Raw genomic sequence first — 25,604 nt, 5'->3', positions numbered from 1 at the left:
CCACTTTACAGCCCTGTACCATAGGTGAAAATGCAGTGGTTGTGTTGGGTACACATGGGTTGGGCCCACTGAGTAACCTAAGGTTTTAGGTGTATGTGATTGCTGATCTGATTAAAAATGCCCACAGCAGCCCTAGTGGTTAGGCATAGGATTTAAATGATCAATGGTTAGGTGATTACAGGAGTGTTGTGGTTGCTGGTAGGAAGAGAGTGGAATGAGCCCTCAGTAGTTTGAAAAGAAGCAGTGGGCTGGCCTCACGGAAGCATATGTTCATACTCACTGCTCTGAGGTAGCTGGCACTGTGTATGAATGGATGAGATTCATTGACAGACTGGAATTGATAACAGCTCATGTAAAAGGAGTGAAGCAACCTGGTTGGTTTTCCATTATAAATATCCCTGCCCCGAAATGTAGCCAATGATGACCCAAAACTCCTTCTCTATGAGGAACTGTGGGCTGTGGAAGCCACAGCAATTATGGCAGTAATGCAAAGTGTTGGTGTTGTGTTTGGGACTGAACACAGCTCTGTGCATCAGTTTAGGCAGATCAGTGGAGATTTTCCGTTCCGCTCCATCTGGCTCTCGCTGGTTTCTTTCTTCTGCCACAAATCCAAGGAGTGTTTAAACCTCTTTGGAAGACCATGGTGGAATTTTTTGAGCTGCCACTGTGAGTTGGATAAACACAAATGTGATCGCTGCTGAAGCTTGGAAATTTTACAAGTGGCTAGTTTGTACACATTACTTGGTACTTTGTCAGATACTAAATAATAACTAATAGGTACAGGTGAATAATAACTAGATAAGGAGTAATCATGTACTTAATATTGTTTGTGACATATTAATAGAACTATTTTAGAGTTAAAGGCATTTAATATGGGACTATTTCTCTCTTTCTCTTTCTCTTTCGCTCTCTCTCTCTCTTTTGCTCCTCTGAGCTTTATATTCTAACCACTTCCAGATGAGAATAGCGGGAGAGAGGCAGACAGACACGCGCACACAAGAGAGAGAGAGGGAGAGAGAGAGAGAGAGAGAGAGAGAGAGAGAGAGAGAGAGAAAAAGAGATAGCACAGGTTTGTTGTGTTGTCTGTAGTGTGGTCCTCAAAGTCTGGACTCAGACTCTGTCCTGAGCTCCTGTGAGAACATGTTCCCCTGGAAAGTCCTTATCGTCTCACTGTTTTACAGCAACACCATCAGTGCATCTCATCCCAGGAGAAGAGGTAAGAGAAACCTGCCACATCAGCCTCAGTTTGTTTTCCTTTAGCAACTACATTCACTTTGAATGTATGTGACTATACAGCTTCTGTTTCAATCAGAAATGATTTGTTTTGCAGTTTAACCCTTTACACATCTGTAATAATAATAGCAAGCTCTTTCACTGTAATCTATCCTCAATGTTAGTATTTATTTTGTTGTAACACATATTGTTAATATGTTGCTAGACAGTATTAAGGCATTTTCTATTAATTGGGGCAAAGTTTGTTTATTAATATGTTGCGTTATTGTTATTATAGTGTTGTCTTAATCTTCCTTTATAAGGTGTTAAATCTATTTTCTGTATTGCCATCCACTGTAGCTGAAAGCATATTCACTGTCTGCACCTGTTATTAATATTGAGACAAGGAGCAAATTCCAGACATGGACAACAACAGGAAACTGAAAGTCGTTCAAGAATGACAAATCTAACCACTAACATCTTTAGAGGTGCTGTAACCAGGGATAAGCAAAGCAGCTTTGATTTATATTAAAAGAAGACAACTGTCCACTGTCAAATATAATTAATAAATTATATATTCCACACAATATAAATATAGTTAAATGCAGTATTGTGTGAAAGTCTTAGACTTGGCAAAGCATTTGTATTTGCCAGGACCAAAAACCCTATACCACATTAAGAGTATTCTAAAATGCCCAAATATTGTTTGCTTAAGGTTTTGCTTCTGTGCTGCAAGCTGGAGATGTTGACATTCCAATGCAGCCAAAATATTTATTCAGTAGCAGAGATCATGAATCCCAAAGGGAAAGGCATGACTTGTTACATCACTGCACATGGAAAGTCAGGCTGTCTACTGCTACTGAGAAGAAACAGTTGTGTAAATATTTTCAAACTATTTCAGGCACTTAGACTTAGAGATTAAGGAATGTCTGACATTCTGAACTATTGAGCCCTTCTCAAGTCTACAGAACCTGCACCATGGCTTTATGCATAAACAATTCAAAGCAAAATGAAACCAAAACTTAAAGGAGTTAACAGTCATTTTTCCACAAATAATAGCAAACATATTTTATGTGACAGTGATTTTTAATTACTTTCACATTTGTAATTCACATGAGTATCATACTGCTTTGTAATTTCAAAAGGAACTCATTTATAATCCATAGAGAGGTTTCCGTATTTGATGTTATAATAACATTAAAGACACATACCCCTCTTATACATGGTTGACTATGATGAAGAGTGAGTTTTATAATACTAGTCCGACCCATCCAATCAGAGCCAGTCCAGACTTTCCTGTGTTCGTAAGCAAAATGTTGATAAGGGGCCCTCCTACCTGAACTTTGTGAGCCAAAATATGACATTTTTTGACAAGGCAGAAATACACACTGGAGGGGGCGCCAGTCCTTCACAGGGCAGCACACACATTCACTCACACACACACCTATGGACACTTTTGAGTTGCCAATCCACCTACCAACGTGTGTTTTTGGACAGTGGGCGGAATCCGGAGCACCCGGAGGAAACCTATGCGGACATGGGGAGAACACACCAAACTCCTCCCGGAGCGGGACTTGAACCCACAATCTCCAGGCTATGTTCGTAGACTTTTATTTATTAACTGTCCAACATCGAGAAGAGCATTCACATGTTTACCTGACTGCTGTTCCCGACTACTGTTCAGTCTCGTGGAGTCTTTTTTTCCTTTATTTTATATCCTGAAGAATAGTTTCATTTCATCTTCTAATGATAACTCTTCCTAACTTGACGCAAGGGGGAGACGAGGGGGCCTTCATTAATTTGCGGGGCCCTACATAGTGTGCATATTGAGCGTACAGGGCGGTCCTACTCTGCCTCCGATTACAAACATCAATGTGAACCAAAATGTGTAGTTAAAGCAGTTGGTTCCTCATAGTGCTGGGAGAACACCTGCAGTGTACAGCACATGTGCTCTACTGCTTTGATTTCTTTGCCTTTGAAGCTAGAGGTCAAGACTGGTCTGTGGGTCAGCTGATTACAGCAGCATGTCGACTAATACATCCCATCAGCTCCACACACAAGTGTAAAGCATTCTTTATTTTACTTCAGCCCTGTTTGCCCAGCCCTCTCAGTACGTAGCTATAAAATCCAGTGGAATTCTAAAGCAACCTGTCAAAGAGGATGATGCGTGCTACCTTTACCCTCAGAGTTTTCATAACAGCATGTGATACATTAAGGCCATGGATCATATGGAGCAAAAGAAAAATTGAATGGGAAACACAGTTCCGGGGGCCCTGAAGTTGTGGTTTCAATCTCTAACCTCAGACAATGTCTGTGAAGATTTTGGTGTGTTCTCTCTGTGTCTGGGAAGCTTTCCGCTGGCTGATTTCCTCCCACAGTCCAGAAACACATGTTGGTACCTGGATTGGCTGTGCACACTGTCCACAGGTGTGAGTGCCCGGGGGCAGTGTGCAAACCTGGAAGTGTACGTAGTAGCCAATAAGAGCTGTGGCTTATTTGTGTAAAAGTGACAACTTTGAATCAGGCTGTCCAATGTGTGTGTTTTGATGAGTCTCTACGTTTTTTTTCTATTATTTTATTTTCATCAACAGGTTTTTTTCCATCAGCATTAAGGGTGAAAAGGGGGACTGCATCATTGGTGAACCCTATATTTCAAACCTCTATTAAGGATGTCAACTTGCTTTTTGAGGTGAGGATTGTCATTTATGATAACTGTACTTTTATTTGAATATTTTGATCATTATATAAACATGCAAATTCCAAGGAACTTAGCAGTTTGTACCGTGGCTTTACTTACTCATAGAGTAACTGTAGTACAGGCAGATGGGATTGATCTGCTGCGGACTGACTGCTGTTGACTCATCCAGGTGAATGCTGCACATTAGTGATGATTGAGATGACTCCTAATGTCCCAAAGAATATAGAGTTATGTGGCTGTCTAGAAATGTGCTAATTCAAAATCTTTGTGATGCTCCACTAAGCTGTAATAGCGAGAATAGAGTCGCTGTCATTGCTACTCCAGACTCTGCATAATGTTATGGAGGAGGGTATGTTTTAGATGACGTTAGGATGCCCTGCCTTGTCCCCAGTGATTTCCGGGCAGGCTCCGGACCCACTGCGACCCTGAACTGGATAAGCGCTTACAGACAATGAATGAATGATAAATTAATTAAATGTAGGTGTCTTAACTAGTGTTCCATTAAGTGTAACATTCAATCATTCATTCATATTTATTGACACCTTATGATCATGAAAATGCCTTTGCGGGTTGTAGTTTATCGACCTGACTGTATGCTTTATTTTCACTTTCAAAACATTCAAATGAGGAAAACATATCTATATGCAATCTACACTACTGCTGTGTCTGATCTAGTCATACCGGTGCAACATACACTAACGTGTCACCACTTGTAAGACACTCTATAAGTCAGTGTCACTGCACCATAGTTCTGGAACAATACCATTCCAACTCATCCGAAAACTATTGAATAGTACTTCATCTTTCAGAGAATGCAGTTCCACCATTTCTCAGTGTCTGCAAACTTTTGGATGTTATGTCATTGCTTACATTCTTGGAAATAATTAGAGTCAAGCAAATTCAATACATTTTTATATGTTCACTTTTTATAATAGAACAATAGAGACATAACTTTGCCCTGTGTATTTTAGATTCTGCTCTCTGGCCTGACATTTGAAGATGGCAAAGGTTCATTCTCAGTGCATGATGAGGAGCTGGCATCTCTTCGACAAACACACAAACTGGAAGTGATTTGTGAGGACGTACTGCCTAGAACACTGGCAGAGGTGCGCAGACTGACTTCGACTTTGGTCCAGGGAGTGGGTCACCTCACTAGGGAAGACTTTGAACGTATTGTACTGACGCTGGTGTACACGGCTCAACAAATGGTTCAGTCCAGCACTGTCTACCAGAGAGAAGCTTGGGCAGAGTCCTTCATCAGTCTGTACAAAGTTGTAAAGCAAGATCTCACCAACCGATAGAGGATCTTTCTTTCCAGCATTACTTTTCCGCCTGGTAGAGAAACACCCCCAACCTTTTGATGTGCTTAGACACACTACTATATACATGGTTTAGGCTTGCAGTATCTTACTGAACTCCTAATACCTTATCACCCGTCACGTACACTTCGTTCACAGGATGCCGGTATACTCTTAGTTCCTCGCATTAAGAAAAACACTGGAGGAGGAAGAGCCTTTTCTCACAAAGCTCCTCAACTCTGGAATAGCCTCCGGTTACTGTTCGGGGCTCAGACACACTCTCAATCTTTAAATCCAGATTAAAAACCTACCTTTTCAAACAAGCTTTTGTTGAATGAATGAATGAATGAATGATTGACGTCTGCAGGCACATGCACAGATAGACACCTAGTGGCGCTCAAGCACTTGACATTTTGCCCTGGATGAGAAAAGTGGCCTTTCTGTTGGAGACCAGTTTTTTCTTCATTCATTGTTATTCATTCATTCATTCATTCATTATCTGTAAGCGCTTATCCAGTTCAGGGTCGCGGTGTGTCCAGAGCCTACCTGGAATCATTGGGCGCAATGCAGGAATACACCCTGGAGGGGGCACCAGTCCTTCACAGGGCAACACAGACACACACTCACACCTACGGACACTTTTGAGTTGCCAATCCACCTACCAACGTGATTTTTTTTTTTTTGGACTGTGGGAGGAAACCGGAGCACCTGGAAACCCACACAGACACAGGGAGAACACACCAACTCCTCACAGACAGTCACCTGGAGCGGGAATCGAACCCACAACCTCCATGCCCCTGGAGCTGTGTGACTGCGACACTACCTGCTGCGCCACCGTGCTGCCATTCATCGTTATATAAAAGTAAAAATTCCCCTAAATGTGTTTTGATATCTGACTGGCATTTATTTGAGTTGTTGTGAGAATTCTGCCTTGATCTGATCTTCAGTGCACAAGAGTTTGCCCCTCCTAACTCCTCCTCAGTTAGTGCTCACACAGGCCAAGCCACTGTTGCACACTTCTCCTGCGACCTGCAGCATCACACAGACAGGTACTGACATTGTTTGGTGCAAAATTAACCAAAACACAGCACAGCAGAAAACATTACATAGCTACTGGCCCGACGTTTCCTTTAAAAAAATAAAAAGGGGGTGTTGTCCTTTAGGCGTCCTACTTGCTGAAAACGCTTGCCTTTGGTGAAGGGTGGCTTTTTTTTGGATTGAGCACCTGCCTTCAAAAATGCCTGTGCACGTGCCTGCATGTCTGAATGTGTATAAATCCTTGCCCACCCAATGTTGCTTTTAAAATCAAGAGGATTAATAGGGAGTATCTTTCTTTCTTTAACTGCAGTAACTGATGACAGAAAACCCAGATGGCACTCTGTCTGGCTTTAACCGACTCCATCACTGAGCACCAAAGATGATGTGCAGCAGAATGTCCCATTATAAGAGTTTTTTTTTAAACTACAGTAATACCTTGACTTGCAAGTTTCATTTGTTCTGTGACCGAGCTCGTAACTCAATTTGCTCGTATATCAAATTAAATTTCCCCCTTAAAATGAATTGAAATGCTATTAATCCATCCAGCCCACCGTTGTTTGTTGTTGCTGTTTATAAATAAGAAACATGTGCTTTATGGATAACAAATAATGTACAAAAATGTATAATACATAGTAAAAGGGATTGTAAAGAAATGAATTGGTTCTATTAAGTGTGTTTACACTGAAGATCAGACGAAGATGCTGGCGGAGGTGGAGGAGATTGGGGGAGTTTTTCTTTTTGTGCTCTATCGCTTAACTTAACTTTACTCGCTACACACTTAATGCTATAATGCTACAATACAGCAGAGATGCTTGCATGGCAAGATAACCAAGTGAACTGAACACTCACTGGGCTACCTAGTGGAGGGTGGCTTATGCTCACTTACTCATAACTCAGATCTCGGCTTGCATCAAAGCAAATATCAAAGCAAATCAACCAAGCAACAGCTCGTATCTCTGAAAATTCAAAGTTGGTACACCCGTAAGTCAAGGTTTCACTGTAAACAAGTTAAAGCAACACTCTGTAGTCATTTTACCTTAAAATTACAGCTTTAAAATCATTGTTACTACGTAACTTTTGGAGGTGGGCAGGGGGAGGGTCAACATTTTCAACTAGACATAAAAGGATTCCAGACCAGCACAGGTGTATGCTTCAGTGACCCGATGTCTTACAATAATTACAGCTGATGTTAGCATTCATTCATATACTGTTGACACAATCTTATTCAGAAACTCAGAAGGCAATAAACTGTATTAAATAAGCTATAGTTAGATAGTTAACTACTTACAGTAAGAGACAGTGCCTTCTCTGGCTGCACAACAGCAACTCTAATGAAGATGTGACCAATGATGGGAGGGGGGCAGGCAGATGAGATGAGAAACGGTACGGTCCACTTTAGGGGTTTCTGAAATTGTATTACAAAATCCTTCCAGGCATGAAAATGGAAAATATATTGGACTATTTACAATTACATATAAGAAGGAGCAACAGATGGCCTACAGTTTGTAATTGTCGAACTACAAACACAGCTGTAATGCTGTGTTGCCAGTGGAAGCTGTTATTATGTACAATGAATAGAAACAAGGAGATGGCTTTAATGTAATGGCTGATCTATGTATATTGGTAGTTACATATTATATTCAAAACAAGACCCTGTATCCCAGTTTCCTCAATTACATAGTTCATCTCAAACTGACTCAAACTGTAAATATGGATCTGAATTATTCATTCATTCATTCATTCATTTATTCATTATCTGTAACCGCTTAAATATATAAAAATGTACTTTTTGTATGAAATAAGATGTTTTACAGCATTGCACTCTTTAAAGCACCATAAATGCAAAAAGCATAATAATAAACATACAATTTCAGAAATATATTCACATTAAAATTTCATAATAAAGTCATCATATTTATCAAATTGTTATATATATATATATAAAATGCAAGATCAAGAAAATGTGTTCAGTATAAAATATATGCCTCCAGTGAGTTCAGAAGATTTAGCGGTGTTTTACAACTTTCTTTCCACATAGGGAGTATAGAGCAGAACTTGTGTAAAGTGGAGGGTGCCTGCTCAAAGAACAGAAAACATCCTTGTGCCTGATTATAGTGCCACTGCCACTATGATGTGTGTTTCGTTCTTGCTGGGATCCTTTTTTTCCAGTGACACTGAGCTGCTGGGTGAGATATTTTCTGCTTTATTTTTATGTGAAGGGCAGAAAGGCACATATCGGACCCAGGAACAGGAGGAGAGACGAGAACTGATTCCACAGGGGAGGCCATAGACCTCATCATTCTCCAAGATAGTCTCTGATTCATCATCATGTGCCTTGTTCCATGCAATTATGCCTCGCTCACGTTTTGTTCCTGTAGGAGAAATACAGAAGGGAAAATGGTATGAGAATTGGCAAGACTGGCAGTTTGATTTTATCTGTTTCATTTAGTATATTGCTTATAGAGATTAGAATTCCTGTGTAAGTGCTAACCTGGAATTAATTGTTTTCCAAGCTATTAATAGTGCTCATAAAATAATCTCAATGACGCTAAAATCAAGCCTCACCTGGGATGGTGTTGTCGAGCATAAATCCAAAGAAACCCCCTACAAACATGCTGGTGGTCAAAAGAACCTGAAGCACCTGATCCAATTCAACAACACCTGACACATGGAGAAGAAGACCAGCCTCATAAATATACATAAATATATGTCATATATCAAAATATTCCCATAAGCAAATATGCAAAAGAACCATGGACAAAATGCTCTACATTAATTTGGTTTCCATGACTTGACTGATTATTTATAAAAATGTGCAGAATTTGTGTCACTTGAGATCTTGTTTTTAAATATTATTATTATTATTATTATTATTATTATTATTATTATTATTGGTAGTAGTATCAGAGGCATAGAAGATTGTAATACCTGTTGCTATAACAGATGGATTTTTCATTATCCAGTTTGGGATGGCAAGGCCAGTGAACATTGAGAATCCAAAGATGAAGATGTTACGAGACGAGTTCATATCTGCATACTATAAAAGACAATTATACAGTGTAGATAAAAATGCTGTAAACACCACTCCCCTAAAGAGCTGATTTAGTGCCATTATCCTGAGCTGGCATTATTTCCTTACCTGAAGGTTTGATATTCCAGCTGCAGATATCACCCCAAACATGACTAAAAACATCCCTCCAATGACAGGAGTTGGGATAGTGGTAAAAATGGCTCCAATTTTCCCAAACATTCCCATTATGATCATAATGAAACCACTGGCAACGATCACCATGCGACTGCCGACCTGCAGAGGCACACATTTTCCTTAAAGTCTTCATTCACTCAGTCGCTTATTAACATTTAACAAAGTACTTCACAACAGCTTCAGTTTCGTGCTTTGCATCAGTAACATTATGCCCATGTTTGTTTATTCTCCGTAAAATGAGTATGGATATTACATTCTTTACAATCATCCCCTTTAAAAAAGTCAATTATCTTCAGCCATTACTCTTTCTCTAAGTGTTTAGGGGATGGCTTTTTGTCTAAATGTAACATGATTAGATACAGTAACACAAAATAAGCCATTTTCAGGTCCTCTCACCTTAGTGATGCCTAGTGCACCCACATTCTCACTGTAGGAAGTGGTCCCATTACCCGTGCCCCAGGCCCCTGCCAGCAGACAGCCCAGACCCTCAATGCCAATCCCCCTGTTGATGGCATGTTTAGGTGGAGGTGGGGCTCCGGATAACCTAGCGCAGGCATGGTAGTCCCCCACTGACTCAATCATTGAGGATATGACTCCCGCTAAGATTCCTAAAACACCAGCCAAGCTCACAGTCGGTAAGCCCCACTGCCCTGAAGCATATTGAAGAAAGGAAAAAAAAAGACACTTTTTACATTAAAAGTAACTGTCTTATTTATTTTATTTATGTATATCACCCAAGTTAATAGTGTCTCTGTACCTGGATATGGAAACCTGAACCAGGGTGCACCCCCCAGGACATCTCCTTTAATATCAGTGCGAGCCAGATAACCATACTGCTCTGGGTCAGAGGGCAGAACATTATAGATGGTGAACAGGTAGCAGATGAGCCAGGAAACTGTGATTCCCAGGAGTACCTGAGGAACCAGTTCAAAAACATGATATTCTATGAAAAACATGATATTCATAAAACCCTTACTGTTCAGAGTCATGTGAATTTTTATATAGACTTACAGGAAGAATTTGGAAAATGTACATCCTGGAGGTGTGGAATTTCTTGGCCTTGCTGTATGTTGGGATAGGGATAGCAATATGTCGGAGATACTGTGAGAACAGTACAATCAAGCATGTCGTCCTGTAGAGAAAGGCAGTAAATCTTATTTACTTTATCTAAAAACTTTAATGTGTAAATTGTGCAAGCTCTTGTGAGATGCTACCGTTTAAAAATGAACTTTGCACCAAGATTTTTTTCAGAAACCCAACCCAGATTGGTACCTACATGGCAGAGATGCCCCAGTGGTTCCCTGCATTCATTCCAGCTGAGTCGAAAAGGGACAGGCCAATAAGAGAAATGGTTGGTGCAATTGTCAGAGGTCCAATGAAGCGCATGAAAAAGCCAATGAGACCAGAGAAACCCACCAGCACCTGGAATAATGAGCCCACCATGATGGAACCCTGCAGCTGTAAGGTATAACCAGAACAGGCTCTAGTTGTTTGGTGCCATATTTTAACTCATGTTGAAAGGCAGTGGATTCAAATACATTACAGTTTAATATATTTATGCCTAACAGAATATCATTTTTATGTTCAATTAGAATATAATGTGTGTATAGGATAAACTATTTATTAGAAGTTTAATTTATTCCAGTATTTATATAACAAATAAATACTCCTATCTCCAAAATGAGAGTTTTTCAGGAAAAACTAAAAAACATCCTTAATTTATAATAAGAATGAATTAAAAATAATTCATACCAATCAATGTTTCTATTGGCCCACTTTTCATGTAATTTTGAATCAAACAAACAGTAGCAGACATTTTAATATGTTATAACATATGTTATAACAAGAGAATGAACTGCAGATACAAAGTTTTGTTTTAACAGCAACTTTATGACAGTTTCTGACTATAACACCCACCACTTGCAGGCGACTCTGCCAGACATGAATAAACGCAGGAGAGGATGTGTTGACCAGTGTGGCATTCTGTGTCCAGGCAGGACAGGCCCACTCTGGCATAGACAGCAAGGCCATTGAAGGTGAAAGAAGAGTAAAGGTCCCACCTTGCAGAATAGGCAACCTATCATCAATAGAGGAGAGATCCAAAACAAGTTAATAACACTTCTTCTAATTAAGCTGATACATGTTTTATTAAATAAAGCATGGCATATGATAGAATCGTTTAAATAACTATTTCTGTGACGTCACAAATACATGTACATACAATTATTGCCTTGTCCAGCTTACTGGAGCTTAGCCCCATCTACTCCCACTGTACTTTCAGTGTTTCGGTCTGGGCTGCTATTTAAAATAAGACAAAATACAGGGCAGCCCATCGGCTCAGAGATCATTTACATATATCAGTCCGAAAGGCACAGAGACAAAGAAGCCTGTTCCTTTCCAATGGACAAAAAAGGGTGAAAATTGTCAAACAAAAAGATTTGTTGCCTCTTTTAAACATTATATATGGACACTAGGGGGAAGTAAAATATATGATAATGAATAACATGCGTCCCTCAAAATCAGTATTTAAATTCTCAGAAACGAACATTTGTGGAACATTTGCTTTTATCTTAAGTTAATGTTTATATGACAAATGGAACATGGAGTGTAGCCAGATGATGCATATCTAATCCTCTTCAAGCAGAAATAACATTGATACTGTAGATTTAAAAGGAGCTTGGGTTAATTTAAAACCTGAGAGGCATATAAATCACTAAGACATTCTTATTTCCAAATCTTACTATGAGATAAAGTATTCATGTCTCCAAATTGGTGCAATGATATAACAGCAATGATGCTGTTATATTGTTCATATATATAGCTGCCAGTAAACAAGTCACAACAATAAATCTCCCCATAACCACATATTTAAATATTAAGCATTTTTATGGTACTACTGCTTTCTGACCTGTGGCCTGCTGTGGCAAGCAGGAGAAAGCTCCAACATGTTACTTTATCAAAGAAAAGCTCAAACCTGTGGAATGTGGATTTAAAGTGTGCTCAAATCCCGAATTAATAAGATTCCAATATTCCAGCCTAATCCTATTACACTAGACAATTTCTGCAAGTACAGCCCTGCACTACCTTTACTGCAGAGCAAAATGCTACCAAACTGGCCTGATGTAATCATGGTGTTGTTGGATATATTAGGTCCTGTCAACTGATCTGATGAGTGAATCATATCTATAAATTAAAGCATTCCTGAGATATTATGTCATACCACATATTGCAGGGTTAGGGCTTGTTGGGTTAAAACCTCTTCTCTTATACATACAAATAGACTTAAAAAATATCCGAACAAGAGTTCACAGTGACCTAAAACAAAAGTATAAGAGAATCAGAATGAAATATAGAATTAATATTAAATTAATCACTTTCCAACAATCCACATCTCGAGAGTTGGTGCACAATGGAGTTTGTTTCAGTTTAATGAACCCTATGGCTTATTTTAAGATAAAAGCACCACCGAGCCTATACCCTATAAATAGCTCTGGATCAGTGAGCCCTTAGGCTGAACATTTGGATTATTTTATAGTGAAGTGATTTGTTCTTAGACAAAGTAGCTGTATGCACTCGTGAGTGGCTTGGCAATATGTCCAATCATACAATAGGGCGTTTATTACAAATGGATAAAAGAATTATTACTGGCCTAATCAAAAGGAAAGCATTGAAATCCACTGGAAACAGCAGTTTAGCTGATTTTGTGCTTTTTCTTCTTACTTCATGCACCATCAGGGGTTCTGCTCTACATGATCTGTCCAAAACCTTTCTAGATGCTTCATACATTTTTATGTTTAACATGTTTTTAGGTTCAGCAGTTGTGCAGCTTTTGTGAACACAGACACTCATTTATGCATATACAACTTTTATGATCTCCGCAAATCAAAACTGGATGCTCTGGAGCAGGTTAAGGTCCCCATATGCAGAGCTAATCATCAGTGGGTGTAACATCACCCAGCATTGAGAAATGAAGTGTCAGGAGTGATGTTCCATACATTATTTTTAAAATAAGTTTCAGTGGCTTTTGTAATCTAGAACTAATCATCCAAATATCCAACAAATTATCGTCATTACCTGACCTCACTGAGTCACTTGTTGCTGACTATCTTCATATAACCATTACAGAAATCATTAAAGACCTAGTCTACATCCTTCTGAGAAGAGTTTCTGAGATTCCAGAAAACGGGAGTGAACTACCTATTAATATCCTTGATTTTGCATGTATTGTTGAAAGAGCAGGTGTTTTTACACATTTAGCCTTGTTTAAATCATGTTACAGAGGTAGCATAATGCAATGGTAGGAATACTACCTGTAATCCCCGTATGTTGTTGGTATTGTTTATAATTTTGCTGTTATTTTTATTTATATATTTATTTATGTACAAAGAAAAAATTGTCCGTAGTCTTTCTTACTAGTACTCATTTAGAAATGTTGAAATCAAGGAAATTAAGGAAATGGTACATCTACCTAGCAGTTTACAATCTGTTCCAAAGTTTAGTTTTATAATTGTCCAATTTCCATCAGTACCTGACGCCCAGAGTGACTTGCAGCAAGGTGCACAACCCTGAGACAAAGAAGATGGTGCTGATCAGGTGACTCTGAGTGAGTCCATCATGCTGCAGACAGAGACCCTGAGACAAGATCAGTGGGATGGCAATGATTCCACCAAATGCCGTCAGACAATGCTGAGAGAGAGAGAGAGACAGAGAGAGACAGAGAGAGAGAGAGAGAGAGAGAGAGAGAGAGAGAGAGAGAGAGAGAGAGAGAGATAGGGCTTCAGTAACTGTACTCTTAAAATAAAGGCATCAATTACACAAAAGAGTTAAAGACAGTTTGGCAGCTGTGTTACTGCAATACAGCTCAAGGATCTCTGGGTCCTTGTTTAAGCCCTGCTTTGGTTCACTGTCTATGAGGAGTTTGGTGTGTTCTCCCTGTGTCTGCATGGGTTTCCTCCCACAGTCCAAAAACAGGAGTTGGAAGTGTGTGATCCTTGCGATGGACTGGTACCTGATGTGTTCCTGCATTGTGTCCATTGAGTCTAAGTAAGCTTCAGAAAATTAAGCAAAGTTCTGTCTTAGAAGTTGGTTGCCATTTCTACTTTCACCTTCCCAATGATTGTGACATACAGGGCATGACTTTTTACTTCACTCCATCAATATCGATTGAGGTCGGTACTTCTTATTATGATAAGGAGAATGAGGGAAACTCTTGAACTCACAGTAAGTTGGCTAAGGAAAAGTTGTGCTCTTACCTGAATCCCCAGGATGATGCACAAATACCACGGTGGTACATCAGTGACACAGTAAACCAGTTTATTCCTGCTATCCTCTTCTGACAAATCTGTCTCCTGCTCATCAGGCAAGCCACAGAAACGATTAACCACTCCATCCACCTGGAGATTTATAATAAGAGCATACACAATAAGATGTAATATTTGACCACATCCTTGAGCTCTTTGTAGTTCTACAGTTACAGACTGTAGTACATCTATTACTCTGCAAACACTGTTAGTCTCCTATAAGCATGCACTTTAGTACTTCAATGTTCAGGACACCCCACAAGACCACAACAGAGCAGGTATGATTTGGGTGCTGGATTACTCTGAGCGCTGCAGAGACACTTATGTGGTGGTGATGTGTTAGTGTGTGTTGTCCTGTTATGAATGGATCAGACACAGCAGTGCTACTGGAGTTTTTAAACACTGTGTCCTCTCACTCTCAACTCTATCAGAGTTCTCCCCATGTCTGGGAGGGATCCCTCTGGGTACTCTGGTTTTCTCCCACAGTCTAAAAACACATGGTGTTAGGCAAATTAGCTAAATGTCATCGTTTGAGGTGTATTATTTTCTTCAGCACACGCTGACCTAGAAAAGTAACCTGCAGTGGTGAAATCAGTCATTTATTGGATAATCATCTACAATTTTTAACTGCTTTATAACTGTCCTGAAAGCTCCAGTTCTCCACATCCAGATCAGACTGTTATCAGCAGTGCATATTTTTGTCTTATGTAAATTGTAAGTGATATGTTTGCACCTGACTGACTTCCTTAACATCCCAAATCAGGCTTATCCCAAGCTAGGATAGGCAAATTCAAAACTAATAACATAGATAAGTTTTTATTTTATATAATTATGCTCAGTATGAATTATGCAATATTTTCTGTGGTTTATGTTTGGTCATTTTGTTGGAGGAGCAACATCTAATATCACTAATCAGAAGAAGGAAATGCTTTATAACTTTCGGTGTAGGTTAATATTTTATTTTATTAAGCAGAGCTGGATCAATTCTCTTGGTCCATTCCATGTTGACATTAAACGGCAAAGACATAAAACCACTCTCAGTTTAAGACACTGATTTTAGACTGATGGAAACCATGTTTTCTTTTTTTTTTATGGTTTTCAAATGTGCCAAGTCTGTTTGTTACACATTGCCAGTGCATTCTACCTTGGCATGACAACAACAACAACAACCACGACAGCATAGAAATGATTCACAGAGTGAAGAGAAATGATTCACAGTGTTAACACTTCATGTTACAGCACTGTTTACACACTCTACTTATCAAATACCAAGTATTTATGACTGTGGCAGACAGAACATGGTGTGTTTCTACCCTGAGATTTATGAATGTAACTCTAGATAAGAGAAACAATATTGGTTTGGCTGGAGAAAATTTGAAAGACACATGTCATTTGATTATAGTGATATTGTTTGTAAACAAACAGCAAGAAAGCTTTGTATATTGCCTCATAATGAAGCAAGAAAGTTACCCACATTTGTGTTTTTGTAAATTATATATAAATTATCATAGTTCAGTATTTTTTCAGTTTTCATTTTTTTCCCTATTTAGATTACTTTCTCCCTCTTTTATGTTGCGTGAAATGTCCCTGATGAATAGATGCATAAACATGGTCTAAACAATATTTAAAAAATCCATTAATTTCAAATAGAAAACATTAGAAGAAGTTTTTGTTTTCTAATGTATTTAATGTATTTTGTTGGACACTGGTGATACACTTAACTGAGTAAATCTTATGAAAGGAAAGTGTCAAAAAATATAAACATAATCAAGGGCTAATGAAGTCAACACATAAGTCCATACTTTTTGTGAATAATCAGAATCTAATTATTCCTCCTAATACTGATCTGACTGCATAGAAATGACCATTATACTCACAGCAAAGCCATAGTTGTCCATTCCATCGCTTTCTTTTTCTGGAGCCATGAATGTACGTGGTCGTCTAAGTTCACAAATCCCAAAGAACAAACTTGACAGCGAGTGTGTTAAAGTGAGTATTTAAGTAAGTATAAGATGAAAGGGTGTGACCGTGTGTAGGAGTAGACAGCAAGAGAGAGAGAAAGGGTGACAAAGAGAGAGAGAAAGGGTGACAAAGAGAGAGAGAGAGAGAGATGCTGCTAAAGGCTGCTGGATTTGGAGTTGATTGTAAATGCTATGAGACCTATCAGCTGATCATGTGAACTCAATTCAGCGGAGCTCTAGAGCAGCTGACTACAGCCTCGTGCTGAGCAGAGATCTACACACCCACTCACACACACCAGGCATAATATATACACACATGCAAAATATACACATGCACACATGCTCAAACATACTCATCAGAAAGGTTTTTCTCTCTCTCGCTTTCTGTTTTCCCAAACCACATTTTTTTCTATTATTTTGAATTTGGGAGAATAATTAAATGTAGGATTAACAAGTTAAGTCAATCTTTACTACACATTTAAAAATTTTGGAACTGTGGAATGGCTGAGGTGTTATTAAGAGTGGAGTGTTTTAATGCCTGAGTTTTTGTTGGTGTCTGAAACACAAAGTATGAATGAGGCATATATTAATTATCATCATTATTACATGTTAATTATACACAGGATAAAAATGTAAAATATCCTATGCCAATTCATGACAGCTTCACGTGGGGCCCAACATCCACACCATTTCTGATATTATCTATCACTGAACATTTAGCCTACATTTAACCACTAATGTTGCTGTGGTTATTTATAATTAGATCAGCAATCAGCCACTCCAAACACTTAAGCAGAGGCGATTGCTCTAAGACTGCAAGGGAAGCTCAGCTTCCCCTAAAATGTAAAAAATAAGTGATCAAATATATACTGCTGTGTGTACATGTCATTGAATAAATATGCACTACAACGCGCTCAACTTTTGTTCAGAATCAGCTTCTTATCACTGGTAAAGATGTGGCTTTCCTCTCAATCATACCCGCAGATTCACAGTGATTTAAACAGTGTAGACGCTGAGCGTCCACAGAGATCAATAGCGAAGCAGCAAAGTGCAGCAAAACGTCATTGGATAAATGCTGGGCTTTGTCCCACCCAGCATTTTGGACGCTCAGCATCTCTGGGGGTCTATGGAGCAGTGGGCTGGCCTCGGCTGGCCCGGGCGCTCAGCTTCTGCATGATGATTGGATGATCTGTCTGAGGCTGAATCCCTTTTTGATTGACAGCGAAATGACCGAATCAGCGATCCTTTGGTGTAAAGATCCGTGGGAGCACAGGTGGACACACTTTACATGGGCCAAGGCCATTTAAGCAGCCTAGCTCTGCTGGCCATTGAGAGGACACTAGTCAGGTCCCTGGAAAAGATGCCTTGTTGGTACGAAAGGGTCACAGATTATTTTCTTAAAAAGGAATGGAGGGTAGAATTCACATATAAATAAACCGACACATTTTATGATGTAGGCCGAAATTGAGCTTCCCCTCCTTGAAAGACCAGCTTCCGCCACTGCACTTAAGGTACTCTTAAGGTACCCATATCACCCACTACATCACTAATTCTTCACAGAAGTCATCAGGTATGCACCTTCCCTTGTCAATGTTTCACTGAATTAAGCCAACAACAGATCCACGACCCTCCTGGCTTCACTGATGGCAAAGGCTGTCTCTAGCACCAGATATTTTATATCCTATTCTGTGTATAATTACAACTTAATGATGATGATTCATAAATGGCTCATTCATACATACTCTGTGTTTCATACTGTTTAGTCCATCACAGGGCAGCACACACTCACACAGTCACTCACAAGCTCCCACCTACTGACACTTTGTACAGCTAATCAACCCACACAGACACGGAGACAATACACCATCACACCACTGCTCATAGACAGTGACCCGAGATTAAACCCATGACGCAAGGACTTTGGAGCTGTGTCACCATGCTGCATATAAATGATTCAGAATATTCATAAATGTCATAAACTAATTGGGTGATGACTGTAGAGTAATATCAGTTGAGTAATTTCTTTGGAGACTGCTAAAGGTTTGCATCCGAAATGTCTATGTGTGAGTTCATGAGCCCATCTATAATCACAAGCTCAGAGGCAGCATTGTAAGAAAAAGAGCCTCATCCATACTTTATCTTACAGTACCAAGTTCTTTTGCAGGCATTCTCTACACAAAGAGGTCTTCAAGCAGCTTGATGTGTTTCTTAAACATTTCACCAAGTGACCTCAAGAATATTATTAAAGTTTACTAAAAGTGAAATACATAGTGTCCAAATACTTTTGTGGCCACTGTATCCTCACACTGAGTATGAAAGAATTGTTCATTGTACATGTATAATATGCTTATTTGAATTATGAAAGTGTGTGGATTAAAAACCATTTTGCATACTTGTTAATAATTTAAGCATGGATTTTGTTACGGAAGCATGGGAAATGTGTTTTGCCATGCATTATATTGTTAATGTGCATGGGTTATTGTTAAATTAGCATGGGTGCTGTATGCGTATTTAGACAAGTACTTTCCATGTTTTATTTTATACATATGCGTTATGTGCATGGCTATTTTTAATGATTTATTATTTATACCAGATTGATTCTTGAGGTTTCTGAGCCCTGGTTTTCTGAAATCAGCCATTTGTATCGATACAATTTCTAGCATATAAACAACCCCACTCTGACATATTAACAAAATTAAACATAGGAGGTGAGTATAGAGGAGCAAAGAAACATATTCCTCAAATATTTTAATCACATGTCTGTCATTCACAGACTCAGACAACACAAATCTAATCAGTCTCTCTCTCTCTCTCTCTCTCTCTCTCTCTCTCTCTCTCTCTCTCTCTCTCTCTCTCTCTCTCTCTCTCTCTCTCTCTCATTCCAATTTTAGAACTTTCAGAGAAACCTCATCTGAAATGCCTCTATTAATTTATTGACTTTGATTGACTAACTCAAATGCTTTAGTAATGAATGATATTCAGGATTTCTCTTGCAGTGGTGGCTGCTTTAGCAATGTTAGTTTTTTTGGGTAACTCTGAGGTATGGGTGCAGATAGTGACAGGCCCTGAAAATTAAATTATAGCACCTGGGCACAAATTACGTGTGAGCCTCTATCTGGCTGTCATTTTAGTGCTCAGGGAAATTCTAAAATTGTAATTTAACACCAGTGTTGGTTTCTTCTTTGGAAATGTGTATATATTTAAGGGGGCAGCCAGGGCCTAAAGGTTAGAAAAGCAGGCTTGTAACAAAAGGTCACCAGCATGAAAATTAAACAATAATTCCAAATGGAATTAATAACCTTTTTTGATGCACTTCAGTCTGGTGTTCTTTAATTTCATTGTACTGAAACTGCCCTGGTTAAAGTCGTCTATCATTTACTGTTAACCACAAATACTGGTGGCCTTAGTATTTTCATTCTGTTAGATCTAAGTGCTGCCTTTGATACAGTAAGCCATTCTATTCTATCTTTAAGACTGTATGAACCAGACATTGTTGACACTGCCCTTGACTGGTTCAAGTCCTACTTATCAGACCGCAAATAGTATGTGACATTTGATGGTTATAACTCCATAACATCTACTGTTACACAAGGTGTCCCCCAAGGCTCCATTCTGAGACCCTTGTTATTTATTATTTACATTCTCCAACTAGGCCAAGTCATCTGTCGATTTTAGCTGGGCTTTCATTGCTACACGTATGACACTCAAATTAATCTTTGGATTGAATTTATAACTAACCCACCTCTCCATAATTTAGAATAATAGTTTTTAGAAGTCAGTTATAATAGCTCAGGGGTGCACAACTCCAGTCCTTTAGAGGCAATGTCCAGCAAAGTTTGGTGCTCACACCTGATTCAACTCATCTGTTGATTGCCAGGTTTAGGGGGTATGTTTTAGAGGAGGAATCACCAAACTTTGCTGTATACTGGCTTTCTAGGATTGGAGTTGTGCACCCCTATAATAACTCATTAAAGTTAAACAGTATTAAAATTTATTCTTATTAGTTCAAAAACTAACGAGACGAGTCATTGGATAAATGCTGGGCTTTGTCCCGCCCATCGGACGCTCAGCGTCTCTGGGGGTCTATGGGGCAGTGGGCTGGCCTCGGCTGGCCCGGACGCTCAGCTTCTGCATGATGATTGGATGATCTGTCTGAGGCTGAATCCCTTTTTGATTGACAGCGAAATGAGCGAATCAGCGATCCTTTGGTGTAAAGATCTGTGGGAGCACAGGCGGACACACTTCACATGGGCCAAGGCCGTTTAAGCAGCCTAGCTCTGCTGGCCATTGAGAGGACACTAGTCAGGTCCCTGGAAAAGATGCCTTGTTGGTACGAAAGGGTCACAGATTATTTTCTTAAAAAGGAATGGAGGGTAGAATTCACATATAAATAAACCGACACATTTTATGATGTAGGCCGAAATTGAGCTTCCCCTCCTTGAAAGACCAGCTTCCGCCACTGCACTTAAGGTACTCTTAAGGTACCCATATCACCCACTACATCACTAATTCTTCACAGAAGTCATCAGGTATGCACCTTCCCTTGTCAATGTTTCACTGAATTAAGCCAACAACAGATCCACGACCCTCCAAGCTAGTTTTGCAGCCTTATCATACTCATAGGTAGATCTACACTGGCTTCACTGATGGCAAAGGCTGTCTCTAGCACCAGATATTTTACATCCTATTCTGTGTATAATTACAACTTAATGATGATGATTCATAAATGGCTCATTCATACATACTCTGTGTTTCATACTGTTTAGTCCATCACAGGGCAGCACACACTCACACAGTCACTCACAAGCTCCCACCTACTGACACTTTGTACAGCTAATCAACCCACACAGACACGGAGACAATACACCATCACACCACTGCTCATAGACAGTGACCCGAGATTAAACCCATGACGCAAGGACTTTGGAGCTGTGTCACCATGCTGCATATAAATGATTCAGAATATTCATAAATGTCATAAACTAATTGGGTGATGACTGTAGAGTAATATCAGTTGAGTAATTTCTTTGGAGACTGCTAAAGGTTTGCATCCGAAATGTCTATGTGTGAGTTCATGAGCCCATCTATAATCACAAGCTCAGAGGCAGCATTGTAAGAAAAAGAGCCTCATCCATACTTTATCTTACAGTACCAAGTTCTTTTGCAGGCATTCTCTACACAAAGAGGTCTTCAAGCAGCTTGATGTGTTTCTTAAACATTTCACCAAGTGACCTCAAGAATATTATTAAAGTTTACTAAAAGTGAAATACATAGTGTCCAAATACTTTTGTGGCCACTGTATCCTCACACTGAGTATGAAAGAATTGTTCATTGTACATGTATAATATGCTTATTTGAATTATGAAAGTGTGTGGATTAAAAACCATTTTGCATACGTGTTAATAATTTAAGCATGGATTTTGTTACGGAAGCATGGGAAATGTGTTTTGCCATGCATTATATTGTTAATGTGCATGGGTTATTGTTAAATTAGCATGGGTGCTGTATGCGTATTTAGACAAGTACTTTCCATGTTTTATTTTATACATATGCGTTATGTGCATGGCTATTTTTAATGATTTATTATTTATACCAGATTGATTCTTGAGGTTTCTGAGCCCTGGTTTTCTGAAACCAGCCATTTGTATCAATACAATTTCTAGCATATAAACAACCCCACTCTGACATATTAACAAAATTAAACATAGGAGGTGAGTATAGAGGAGCAAAGAAACATATTCCTCAAATATTTTAATCACATGTCTGTCATTCACAGACTCAGACAACACAAATCTAATCAGTCTCTCTCTCTCTCTCTCTCTCTCTCTCTCTCTCTCTCTCATTCCAATTTTAGAACTTTCAGAGAAACCTCATCTGAAATGCCTCTATTAATTTATTGACTTTGATTGACTAACTCAAATGCTTTAACAATGAATGATATTCAGGATTTCTCTTGCAGTGGTGGCTGCTTTAGCAATGTTAGTTTTTTTTGGGTAACTCTGAGGTGTGGGTGCAGATAGTGACAGGCCCAGAAAATCTAATTATAGCACCTGGGCACAAATTACGTGTGAGCCTCTATCTGGCTGTCATTTTAGTGCTCAGGGAAATTCTAAAATTGTAATTTAACACCAGTGTTGGTTTCTTCTTTGGAAATGTGTATATATTTAAGGGGGCAGCCAGGGCCTTATCAGACCGCAAATAGTATGTGACTTTTGATGGTTATAACTCCATAACATCTACTGTTACACAAGGTGTCCCCCAAGGCTCCATTCTGGGACCCTTGTTATTTATTATTTACATTCTCCCACTAGGCCAAGTCATCTGCCGATTTTAGCTGTGTTTTTGGACTGTGGGAGGAAACCGGAGCACCCGAAGGAAACCCACGCGGACACGGGGAGAACACACCAACTCCTCACAGTCAGTCACCCGGAGCAGGAATTGAACCCACAACCTCCAAGCCCCTGGAGCTGTGTGACTGCGCCACCGTGCTGCCCCATAACTAACCCACCTCTCCATAATTTAGAAAAATAGTTTTAAGAAGTCAATTATAATAACTCAGGGGTGCACAACTCCAGTCCTTTAGAGGTGATGTCCAGCAAAGTTTGGTGCTCACACCTGATTCAACCCATCTGTTGATTGCCAGGTTTAGGGGGTATGTTTAAGAGGAGGAATCACCAAACTTTGCTGTATACTGGCCCTCCAGGATTGGGGTTGTGCACCCCTATAATAACTCATTAAAGTTAAACAGTATTAAAATTTATTCTTATTAGTTCAAAAACTCTTAATTTAATCAATAATTTCAGTCTCTCTATTCACATTATTGTGACTCCTTCCAGTACAGTTCATAACCTGGGGGTTATACTTGACACCATTAAGCTACACGTTAACTCCCTGTGTTAAAACCTCATTCTTCCCCTTACCAAACAGCAAAAATCACATTATCCCTCTAATCTCAAACCATTTTGATTACTCTAACTCTCTCCTCCCTGGTATTAACTACTCTTCCACCTAGAAGCTCCAGATGGTTCAAAACTCAGCAACCTGCTTTTTACTCACACCCACTGACATTGACACATTACACCTGTCTTTTATAATCTTCACTGGCTCCCTGATAAATACTGTATCCAGTTTAAAATCCTGTTGCTCACGTCCAAAGCTTAAATAAAGTTCATCATCCTATATACCAACACGCACACTTAGGTCTTCCACCACTGGCTGATATCGACTCCCTCTTCTTTGCAGCCTATGAGAACAGACTTTCTCTAGTGTCAGTCCTCATCTCTGGAACTTATTTCTGTCACAAATCCAGCAGTCAAACACTCTCTGGGTTCTTGATAACACATTATAAATGTAATGTAATATTAATATTATTATTATTATTATTATTATTATTATTATTATTATTATTATTATTATTTTAAATTCAGCTATGGCCATGGAGTGACTACATCTCTGCTAGCCGTATCACATTCAATTTTGGCCCCTGGGCAAAACCCTATAAAATAAACTGAGCCTGTTTAGAGATATGCCAGTGATAGAAGGGCATTGTGAAGTGTTCTGAAAACAGAACACGTGCAGCCTCACTTGACATCCATCCACTTATTAATCTGAGCTTGCTTGAGTCACAGAGAATGTAAGCAATTAGTCAATTTCTTAGAACACTCCAAAGAGACTTGTACAGATAACTGATAAGCTGAAATAGACCACAGCAGGGTGAAATGGAGTCTAGTAGAAATTGATGTCACATGAAGGCCCACTGGACTGACTGGGGACACTTCATTGTACAGTAAGTAAGTCATGAGTTCTATTTACACTGTATTTCCTGTTAGGTCTGTACAAATATTACATGTCCTTGAGCTACAGCAGCAATAACACATCTACAGCAGTGAATGAATATGAATCCTTGTAGGCCAATCTCATACAACCACACACTTGCACATAATGTCAAATTCTTCCTCATACATGCATGATGTAATGGTATTATAAAGTCACATGGTGGGTTTATTTAGCAAGTTGTGACCACTATATAGTATTTTGAGGCCACAAAATAAAATTATGAGGCCACGAAATAATATTTTGAAGCTTGGACCAAGGGACCTGCATTTGCAATGCACACAAGTTTGATTGGCATAGCAGCTGAACAACCACACAACTAACATTTGAGATTAAGTCTGTTTGTAGTTGGTTAACATTAATGCACACTGCCTTGAGGTTCATGGATGACATAGAAAAGCAATGCAAAGTTTCATGCAAGATTTGTCAGGGTGCACAGTCATTTCATGGCCTCAATTTACTGTTTTGTGGCCTCGATATATTATTTCGTGTTCTCAATATATTGTTTTGTAGCCTCAAAATCCTATATAGTGGCCATGACTTGCTAAATAAACCCACCATGTCACTAGGGGTTCCACAGAAGTCATATCTTAACATGAGCAGTTTCACATCCTTTCATAACCATTCTAACAACAGGACAATGAACAGAAACGCTTGAGTTTTATAGATCTAATGTGTTAAATATGCTTGAAAAAATATCCTTTCTCTGTGTATGTATGTTAATGTCATTTTTACATTTCTTTGATCTACTCATCTAGGTACTAACCACTACATTATTATACGAAACATGCTGTTTAGGAGATGATCTAATCAAGTCTTTATGAGCACTGTTAAACTATTTTCACTGCCCCGTGTGAAAGCAACTCAGGTGCTTTCGATTGCTTGTGCTTGTCCATTTTTCCTGCTTCCAGCACAACTGTTCGGTTGCTGCTTTTTATATCCCGCCTTTTGACAGGCGCCGTGGAAATGAGATAATTATATTATTCACATCCGCTGTCTGTGGTTTGAAACTTCTGGCTGATGTTCATACCAAAAACATCCACTAGATGGAGGTCAACC

The 25,604-nt window shown here is 39.2% G+C and overlaps 2 protein-coding genes across 3 annotated transcripts; one reads left to right on the top strand and one right to left on the bottom strand.

Moving 5' to 3' along the window:
• Nucleotides 1-608: 608 nt before the first annotated feature.
• On the top strand, nt 609-8,004 carry LOC136709978 (protein FAM180A). Of its 2 annotated transcripts, XM_066685585.1 has the most exons (4): nt 609-666; nt 1,182-1,216; nt 3,804-3,901; nt 4,882-8,004. In XM_066685585.1, exons 1-4 carry the CDS (start codon nt 641-643, stop codon nt 5,209-5,211), a joined length of 489 nt encoding a protein of 162 aa, XP_066541682.1. In that variant the 5' UTR covers nt 609-640; the 3' UTR covers nt 5,212-8,004. The 2 variants fall into 2 exon arrangements, with proteins under 2 accessions (XP_066541682.1, XP_066541681.1); XM_066685584.1 differs by lacking the exon at nt 609-666 and having other exon boundaries at nt 1,095-1,216.
• A 351-nt stretch (nt 8,005-8,355) lies between these two features.
• Nucleotides 8,356-16,676, bottom strand: slc23a4 (solute carrier family 23 member 4). The gene is made up of 12 exons (XM_066685645.1): nt 16,629-16,676; nt 14,704-14,844; nt 13,980-14,137; nt 11,369-11,528; nt 10,728-10,909; nt 10,463-10,583; nt 10,209-10,365; nt 9,848-10,101; nt 9,386-9,550; nt 9,175-9,283; nt 8,812-8,907; nt 8,356-8,618 (listed from the first exon to the last, which is right to left on the bottom strand). Exons 1-12 carry the CDS (start codon nt 16,674-16,676, stop codon nt 8,356-8,358), a joined length of 1,854 nt encoding a protein of 617 aa, XP_066541742.1.
• Nucleotides 16,677-25,604: the final 8,928 nt, after the last annotated feature.

This window comes from Hoplias malabaricus, chromosome 11 (assembly GCF_029633855.1).
Source record: "Hoplias malabaricus isolate fHopMal1 chromosome 11, fHopMal1.hap1, whole genome shotgun sequence".
Lineage (NCBI taxonomy): Eukaryota > Metazoa > Chordata > Actinopteri > Characiformes > Erythrinidae > Hoplias > Hoplias malabaricus.
This window is presented reverse-complemented; position numbering and strand designations above follow the sequence as displayed.

Excerpts from the sequence above, each read along its gene's own strand:
- LOC136709978 (XM_066685584.1), top strand. The coding sequence starts at position 1,141 with ATGTTCCCCTGGAAAGTCCTTATCGTCTCACTGTTTTACAGCAACACC. Across the intron at positions 1,217-3,803 it reads ATCTCATCCCAGGAGAAGAG|GTTTTTTTCCATCAGCATTA; the intron begins GTAAGAGAAACC and ends TTTCATCAACAG. Across the intron at positions 3,902-4,881 it reads ATGTCAACTTGCTTTTTGAG|ATTCTGCTCTCTGGCCTGAC; the intron begins GTGAGGATTGTC and ends TGTGTATTTTAG.
- slc23a4 (XM_066685645.1), bottom strand. The coding sequence starts at position 16,676 with ATGGCTCCAGAAAAAGAAAGCGATGGAATGGACAACTATGGCTTTGCT. Across the intron at positions 14,845-16,628 it reads TGGACAACTATGGCTTTGCT|GTGGATGGAGTGGTTAATCG; the intron begins GTGAGTATAATG and ends ATAAATCTCCAG. Across the intron at positions 10,584-10,727 it reads CACTGGGGCATCTCTGCCAT|GACGACATGCTTGATTGTAC; the intron begins GTAGGTACCAAT and ends CTTTCTCTACAG.